Raw genomic sequence first — 9,791 nt, 5'->3', positions numbered from 1 at the left:
GCAAACGAGCACACACAGACTCAGAGACCAAAGGGAATATACGTAAGAAATTTTAAAGATATCCATTCAGTACTTCCTCAGAAATAACAATCTTTAACTAGGTAAAATCAAGATGGCTGCCAGTCGGCCATTTGTATTTCCGATCAGTTCCAAACTCAAATAGGCACAACTAGGGACATAAAGAACCCAATACAAGATATTGGGAAAGATCTCTACAGTAGTTCTCAAGAAATAGTAATCACAAACTTTCGAAGTCAAAATCTAAGATGTCCTTCTGTCGACCACTTTGTTTTTTCTGATCAGACCCAAAATCAAATTGGCACAACTAGGGACCAAGGAGAACCTGCATATGAAATTTTAAAAAGATCCATCAAGCACTTTTAAGAAACAGCGATAACAAACTTTCGAAGTCGAAATCCAAGATAGCCGCCTTTCGGCCATTTTGTTTTTCTGGTTAGACCCAAAAATTAAACGGGCACAACTGTGGACAAAGGGGAACCTACATACCAAATTAATGAAAAATCCATCGAGTACTTCACAAGAAATAGCGATAACAAACTTTCAAAGTCAAAATCCAAGATGGTCACCTTTCGGCCATTTTGTTTTGCTCATCAGTCCCAAAATTGGAGACAAGAGACCAGGCAGAACCTACATATGAAATTTGAGAGGGCTCTCAGAATGGTTCTTCCCACATAGAAATGCTACTAGCAATGACAGTTACGATGTGGCGAAGTGTTCTCAGTATGGAACACGTGGCGAGTTGAGTTAAAACATGACTATGGTAACTACCTGCACCGTTCATTAAAATGAAGTTATCGTCATAGGAAACAGTAACAAAAGGCACACGACTCAAAGTGTGATGCGATTCAATCTCTTGCTTCACACATGAGCAAATCTTGGTTTCCAATTGGTACAATTAAAGACTAAACAACCAATCAGCAACTACTTTTTAACAAGAGTACCGCAAAGCGGAACAAAATACGCCCGTGAATATCCAAAACAGCAAAGGGGCATAACTCTTATTCAAATCGTCTAATCAAAACCCCGTTCAGGAAAAACACAATTTCATATCATGGTGATTAAGCCTACCAAGTTTCATAAAGATCAGCTGAAAAATGTTGGAGATCTCCGGACAAGATTTCTATAGTGAAATAAACAAAGGGGCATAACTCTTATTCAAATCGTCTAGTCAAAACCCCATTCAGGAAAACACAATTTCATATCATAGTGATTAAGCCTACCAAGTTTCATAAAGATCGGCTGAAAAATGTAGGAAAAAGTTTATGCCGGACGCCGGACGGACGTCAGCGCCATACCATAATACGTCAGTCTTTCGATGGGCGTATAAAAACAGAATCAATTTAGAGGTATGTTGTAATGAATGAAATATGATACCATCCCCGTCTTTGATATACATCATGTACATTACACTAATTCAAATTGACGCCAGTGATTCAATCAACCAGGCATCCATATTGGTTGTGTCATTACTTTAAACAACAATAAAAGTATTCATAGAAAAAAAGATGACACATGAACTTTACAACTGAAGTAAACATAAATTGATAGCCTGTAGAGTCCCTAATTCAGAATGCAGTTTATCGGGCTTTGACTACATATGTATTCAATAAATGTTATAGAGATTGATCAGGATTTTCAAAAGGACATTATACAGTAATATGATAGAACAAGTCTAAATGGCCTTGTTTCTTTCTTGTGGAATTTATCAAAGAGGTAACAAAAGACCTTGCTGAGTCTTGTTATTTTTCCTTAGATATCATTACAATATTTTGTGTTTAAATGAAGAGGAATTTTATTTTGACCTTTTCTATCGGAAATTTTTCCAGATTTCAAGGACATTACAACATCATATTCATTGTCATTTGTCCTGATCTTTTATTACTTACAACACTAATTAAGCATGGACATACTCTATGATCAAAATAATGATTTCCGTTTCCATCTTTTGTTTTTGTTTTCATATCACAATAAGGCTGTTTCGTAAAATAGGACATTATATGTCCAAGCCTATAGATTTTGATTCTATGAATGCCACTATGTGAATAACACTATTTCCCTTAGAGATGTTGACAGTTGACGGAAAATCTTACCATTTTGGGTTTTGATAGAAAGCTAGTTTCAAGGTTTCATCTAGATTCACATGGAGGGTGTTACCAATGAAGCAAATTAGTTTACTCTGGTCTTATCCTCCTCGTATTAATCCAAAAGACTGTCAATCTGTCCTTTTTCCACATGTCTGGCCTAATTTTAATGTAAATTTTGAGTTTGAATTACTTCATTTTAATACATGCACTTTGTCTGTTGATATCTTATAATTAATCTTGAATTGACAGGAAATGTTGTGAAAGTTATTTTCAAAATTGAAACTGGGACTGGGTGAGTGGGGTGTACATGTGATGTAATATGAACTAATAAATTCACATTGAAGTATTTTGATTTGTCTCAAATTTGAAATAAAGAGGACCGATTATCAAAAACTGTCTGGCTCAGAAGGAGGCCTTGGAAGTTCTTTACTTGACATTGACTTGGCTATTGGAAACTAAAATCATGTCTCTGTTCTGGAAGATTTTCAAAATGGCCAACATGGAGCATATTGTTGAATGTTTTACTGTCCAAATCTCCGTTTTAAGCACACATGAACTATTATGAATTAATTTGTAAAAATTGTACACAGAGTAAACATGTTTGATACGGATACCAGTACAGGGCAGATGTCTCAAATAAAAAATAAGGCCTAGTGTCAACTTAATTTAAAAACACGTTCTTGGGAAGTACATGTATAATGATACCGAAATTGTTACTTGTGCCAGATCAGTGAATACATAAGATCTGTAGTTGGGCTAAAACTAATTAAATTGTCCTCTCAAATTTCCATGAAGGATTTATAATTTATTTCATTTTAGCATATCTAATCCCTACACAGTTCCCCGATTCAAAATAGCGGCCACAGGCACTTTGTACAAATTACAAACCCTACAGTCAGTATACTGTGTTATATTCCATGTCTGTCACCCAGCAGTACATTACGTCTTGTGTACATGTAATATACATGTATATCAATAAGAATATGATTTGTTTTCCATGTAAAAATCATTGTTTATTTACATCTCTACAAAAATATTTTACAAATTTATAGCAGATCCATTATACACAGAAACTAAATTCAAGTGAGAAATATATAAACCGTCACTTTGTCAGATGTTTATCTCAGTGAATATCATCTTTTCATATAACATAGAAAATGGCTAAATCAAACACCAAGCGAATGACATAAGGTTAACTTATTCTTGTCAGTGAATGTCCATTGTACCATGACAAGACTGAGCGGATACTCGATCTACATCAACATTTGCTTGAACATTTGATAAATTACCATAAAATTTATATCAATGAGTGAATATATAAATATTCTGTAAGACATTGTATCCATTTTGGAAAAATAATATCCTTTTTCTGTTTGGGAATCAGCTGATTTTGGCTCTACTTCATGGTGACTAACATCCTTGATACAATTTGATCGGATTAAGGAAGTTTTATTCATGACAGGCTCAGTTCTCTTTGAGTGTTGAACTGATATTCAAAAGCCAAGCATTAGAGAAGTACTTTCCTGTGACTTTCATAATGTCCAGCTAAATAATCTCCACTTGATGTATGATGAAATCAGTGGAGATTCACGGCAGTCATAGAATTATCATGTCCCATGTTTCACCAAGTGTGATAGAAACAGTGTCCTTCACTCATGTCTGTACTGGACCAGTATGTTATGTCAATGGTAGTTGACATGTCACAGTGAGCTAACCAGATTGACACTAAAGGCTTCTTGGTGTCTATGCTTCCTTGGGAATTTTCTGTCTTTCCAAACAGTGTGGCACTTGTCACTAGGATACGACGGAAATGTTCAAGCTGTCCATTTCAAGCACCTTAATATGAAAGGAAATATTGTAATAAGTATTTTGAAAAATATACATGCATCTGATCTTTGAAAAATACACATTCATCTGTGCATTGAATAATTCGTGTGGTTTTTAAAAATATTGATTAATCAAGTATTGTTTTCAATATCTTTTATCCTGATAGGACCCTTGACTTGCCTAGTATCCTTAAAGTCCCTTGACTTACCTAGTGTCCTTAAGGTCCCTTGACTTACCTAGTATCCATAAGGTCCCTTGACTTACCTAGTATCCTTAAGGTCCCTTGACTTACCTAGTATCCTTAAGGTCCAATGACTTACCTAGTATCCTTAAAGACCCTTGACTTACCTAGAGTCCTTAAGGTCCCTTGACTTACCTAGTATCCATAAGGTCCCTTGACTTACCTAGTATCCTTAAGGTCCCTTGACTTACCTAGTATCCTTAAGGTCCCTTGACTTACCTAGTATCCTTAAGGTCCCTTGACTTACCTAGTATCCTTAAGGACCCTTGACTTACCTAGTATCTTTAAGGTCCCTTGACTTACCTAGTATCTATAAGGTCCCTTGACTTTCCTAGCATCCTTAAGGTCCCTTGATTTGCCTAGTATTCTGATAGGTCCCTTGACTTACCTAGTATCCTTAAGGTCCCTGAACTTTCCTAGTATCCTTAAGGTCCCTTGATTTGCCTTGTATTCTGATAGGTCCCTTGACTTACCTAGTATCCTAAAAGTTCCTTGACTTACCTAGTATCCTGATGGGTCCCTAAACATCTAACACAACAGTATCTCGCTCCACACTGTACACAGGTGTAGTTTGATGGAAACGTGAGTTTGTTAAAGAAATAATATGATAAATTTTCTTTCTTAATCATTTTATATACAGATCATGTGTATGATCAATATCATGTCTATATGTCATTCCTATCTTTATTTCACATCCACAACGACAGCTCCATTGGTTTCTTTACAAGCCTAACGCCTCTAATTTAAATTATATGGATTAAAAATCAAAAGCATACTATGAGCAAGGAAGGCTTTTATTGCAACTCATTTAATATTGACTTGAACAGTTCCAAAATCAGAGGAGAAAACAAGAAAACTTCACTGTATTCTATATCCTTTATGTGATTCTATGTTATAAATATATTCTATGTCCTTTATGTGATTCTGTGTTATAAATATATTCTATGTCCTTTATGTGATCCTATGTTATAAATATATTCTATGTCCTTTATGTGATTCTGTGTTATAAATATATTCTATGTCCTTTATGTGATCCTATGTTATAAATATATTCTATGTCCTTTATGTGATCCTATGCTATAAATATATTCTATGTCCTTTATGTGATCCTATGTTATAAATATATTCTATGTCTTTTATATGATCCTATGTTATAAATATATTCTATGTCCTTTATGTGATCCTATGTTATAAATATATTCTATATTCTTCATGTGATCCTGTGTTAAAAATATATTCTATGTCCTTTATGTGATCCTTTAATATCATTATATTTTTTATGCTTGATTTGATGTGTTATCACTGTTTTGTTAGTCCTTTATGTGATCTTGTGTTTTTATTTTTATTCTATGTTCCTCATGTAATTTTATGTTATCACTGTATTCTATGTCCTTGATATTATTCTCTGTTATCACTGTGTTCTATGTCCCTCATGTGATCCTGTGTTATCATGGTATTCTATATCCTTGATGTTATTCTGTGTTATTACTGTTTTGTGACTCCTTAATGTAATCTTGTGTTATCACTGTGTTCTAAGTCCTGTATATTGTTATAGGCAAATGACTGTGATACAGGTACATTGAGAACATATACATAGGGTTTTCCATAATTTTGTTAGTAGTAGGTTGTGTAGTGAAAGTAGGAGACTGGCGAAGCCAGCCGATCCGAGCCAAAACGCCACCAGGTGGGGGTGGCCTGCCGTGTGCGTGTAGTTGTGTATGGAACATTATTACAGAACTGGATTGGTGTAGGCGGCCAAATGATCAAAGTAGCCGATCAAATTGGCCGGCGACAGGCTCTTATGGAAAACCCTGTATACATATATGCCATTGATCTACAATATATATAAATATGTATAACAATGTTGTATTTAAGAAATTATTTGAAAGGATATCCACACACAGCACAGAAACGCCTCTCTGGGAACCTTGAAGGTGGTATACTGGCAGTTAAGTAGTTTGGAGTGTCTCTGTTTGACATATGCTGAAAGTCACACAAAATACATTTACCTTGAACCAGAGTTGTTAAAGAAAAATATTGAATTATACCAGATGTGCTAAATTTAAATATCTGATGCACATAGTTTTAGGGCAGTCAACAATACTCCAAAAATTAATCAGGATCATCACCTTTACATTTACCATTAGCTTAATTTTCCTATCAACTTCCTATTGACTAAATATGATAAACTTTAAAATTCAGCAATGTTGATCATTCAATTTAGATACCTCTTCTTCTAGTAGTGCTGAAAAACTTTTCTTGTATTTAAACTTGAAGTGGTCACTCTTGCTCTTTCGTTTCTTCTTTGACACTGGTTGTCCTTTAGAGAAAAATACATTTATGATATGAATCATTAAAATATTTTGAAGTACTAGTTCATTAGATGCATGATATGTTTGGTAATATATCTGGAGAAATGGTCATGAACCACAGGTCATTTCTATATTGACAAGTCACCAGTTTCTACAAACAGCAAGCAGTCACAAGCTACTGTTCTTGAAACTTGGTTGGTCACTTGTGATAGCCACTACAAGTTACATGTTGTATGGTAGATAATGGCTTAGTTATCAGATATTTTTGAAGGGATGATGCTAACTGCGATTTCGCATTGTAGAATCATCGTCGCAAAAATGTATCATATTATATGTATTATTAGATATCTTCCAATTTATAGAATATTATATTTGAACTTCAACTTCAGACTCTTGTCACTTTGTACTTTCACTAACCAACATTCCAATTATATCAGGATATTTCAACCATTAAATTTGAGTGAACAGACTAAGTTGTATCAGATTCGAAATATATTTAATACAGTCTGAATACTGTAAATCACATATCATTATCATTCTTATATTATGAATCATAATGGTGTTTGACTGATTTATCAACAATCACATATTTGAAACTTGACAACAGAAGCAATATTCCCATATATTACATGTTGATATCATCTGTTACATCTTGTTTCAAATGAAAACTGTTGAAAACTTTCCCAGAGATAATAACAAGCTTAACAGTCTTTTCTATAGTATTAGGAGCTAGATACATATATAACATTCAGCTTCATTTGTTTCGAAATAAAAAGTTTAGAGACATTTTGTTTGTTGTGTTTTGACAATTGTCTTCAAAACATTTCAGGTCATGTATCAGATATGATGGTGTGCAATATCAGGAGACATCTATAGTTCAAATCTAAATTGTTTTTTTCACTGGCAATTCTACTACAAAAAGAATTAATTCAGTTGTTTTAGTTAACAATACATTTTATGTGTCAACTGCACCTGATTAACAAATTTTTGATGAATCATTATAATTTTTGGTTGAGCAATTATTGAAAATTACAATACAAATTGTTGTTCAGTCTGAGAAAACACCATTTACCATCTAAACATCTGTGATTATTGATATCTAATTCATATTAAGATTTCGCTTAAGCATGGAAATTCAAAGAAGTACAACTAGCAGGGCTCTCAATCTGCCAGATTTGGGGCGGAATATTCCCAATGCAAAATAGTGTCTTTTTTTCCCAATTTAGACCCCAAGTTTTCCCAATTCTACGGAAAACACCATTATTTCCCCCAATTCTAAGGGCCCCAGGCCCCAGTCCCAAAATGGGGTGTGAGAGCCCTGACTAGATAGCCCTGTCAATCGGAAACTTGAAGATATCTGCAGTTTCATAACCTTTAGAGAGTAACCAGTATACTTAATATCATGGCCACAATCACTACCTTATATCATGTCACTGTGATGTAATACACTAATTACATTGCATGTAAAAGTAATAGGATCATTAAAGAAAACGTTGCTTCATTTTGAAGCCTTATTCCATTAATTATTTTTATTTTTTATATTAATTATTTTAGTCAAATATCCATTCAGCAGCTACATGTAATAAGTAAAAGTTGAATTCACAAAGAAAACACTTTGTAAAGATCTGTGGTAATTTACATAATTTTTCTGCTAAAAAAAATTCATCTTAATCCATTCATGGACACATGGAAAAACATATTGCATTGTGGAATACCAGTATCCATTGATTCCTCAAATTTGGGAGCCTTTTTGCTCATTTTGAGATCAGCATGTGGGTCATCCTGAAAATTGTCAGACTCTAAGGCTTCAAGCGCTTTTCTTTGTCTACGTCGTCGTGCAGCATCATCAAGAACACGTTTCTGCTGAAGATCTTTCACTCTTCCTGAAATACAAATTTAAACTTCTGATCTGTAAAGGTCAAATATGTACCCGTTAGAGAACTACATGTGTTTTGAGAGTGGTTTGAGCACAGAAATACATGTATATAACGATTATATGTATGTATTGTATTTGTGGTTATAATAATGTTCATTCGAGCCATATATAAGTTTATCGTATGGGAAAAGAAGTATCAAGGGTTGTCTCTCTTGAATCATTCTAGATCTAGGACCAAAATAAGTTAAACAACAATGCTATTATAGTGTAATTAAATATATTATATACCCACATTTCTTCTCATATAAAAATATATATTTAAGATGTAAACGTGTGATTTAGAAATCTGAAAATGATCGGGCTCTATTGATATTATCACATTGTCGGCGCTAGCGTTGCCGGTCGAGCGGCAAAAGAGTATACACATGTCAATCAATCAAAGTTTGACTAAAACAGTTCAAAACAAGTAAATCTGTGCTAAAATGTATTATGCTTCCGAAAAAGTCAATTTCAGATAATGTCCTTCGTTTGTGAACCTATTTATTGATTCTTATTAAATTTTAGTCATCAGAGACTCACCAGATTCCCTTTTGTCAGCCATATTGGATTTTCTAACTAAATACAAATAAGCGGACAGAAGAATCCGGAAAGAAATAAACAATGACATGAGAAATAAAATTCAAGCAGAAATAAAAAAAAAAAAAAATCAAGCAGAGAAAAAAAAACAAAAAAACAAAAAAACAAATAACATGTAAAACAAACAAACAAAACCAAAAAACAACCAAATAAACAAAAGAAGATAAATGAATCAATATGCGAATGACTACATATATCTCTGATTACAACTGAAACAGAGATGCAATGTTTGAAACTATGCAAATATCGTTAATATTCAATAAACGAAAATATTATTTCTCATCATTCCCATCATATCGATGTCAGCATGTACCTAACCGACCTATTGACCGTGTGTTCTGATTGGTCACACCAGTACATGTACCTAACTTTCCTATTGACTGTGTGTTCTGATTGGTCACACCAGTACATGTACCTAACCCTCCTATTGACTGTGTGTTCTGATTGGTCACACCAGTACATGTACCTAACTCCTATTGACTGTGTGTTCTGATTGGTCACACCAGTACATGTACCTAACTCCTATTGACTGTGTGTTCTGATTGGTCACACCAGTACATGTACCTAACTCTCCTATTGACTGTGTGTTCTGATTGGTCACACCAGTACATGTACCTAACTCCTTTTGACTGTGTGTTCTGATTGGTCACACCAGTACATGTACCTAACTCCTATTGACTGTGTGTTCTGATTGGTCACACCAGTACATGTACATAACCCTCCTATTGACTGTGTGTTTTGATTGGTCACACCAGTACATGTACCTAACTCCTATTGACTGTGTGCTCTGATTG

At 34.1% G+C, this 9,791-nt stretch overlaps 1 protein-coding gene across 1 annotated transcript; it reads right to left on the bottom strand.

Moving 5' to 3' along the window:
* Nucleotides 1-3,106: 3,106 nt before the first annotated feature.
* LOC132557549 (zinc finger HIT domain-containing protein 1-like) lies at nt 3,107-8,962 on the bottom strand. The gene is made up of 6 exons (XM_060222046.1): nt 8,941-8,962; nt 8,201-8,368; nt 6,402-6,493; nt 6,068-6,156; nt 4,675-4,755; nt 3,107-3,941 (listed from the first exon to the last, which is right to left on the bottom strand). The coding sequence occupies exons 1-6, from the start codon at nt 8,960-8,962 to the stop codon at nt 3,920-3,922; spliced, it is 474 nt and encodes a 157-aa protein (XP_060078029.1). The 3' UTR covers nt 3,107-3,919.
* Between the last annotated feature and the right edge of the window lie 829 nt (nt 8,963-9,791).

The sequence above is a fragment of the Ylistrum balloti genome, unplaced genomic scaffold (assembly GCF_031769215.1).
Source record: "Ylistrum balloti isolate Yb309-2 unplaced genomic scaffold, AGI_CSIRO_Ybal_v1 Utg370692, whole genome shotgun sequence".
In the NCBI taxonomy this organism is placed as follows: domain Eukaryota; kingdom Metazoa; phylum Mollusca; class Bivalvia; order Pectinida; family Pectinidae; genus Ylistrum; species Ylistrum balloti.
Note: the sequence above shows the minus strand (reverse complement) of the source record. Positions and strands in the feature narration are given on the sequence as shown.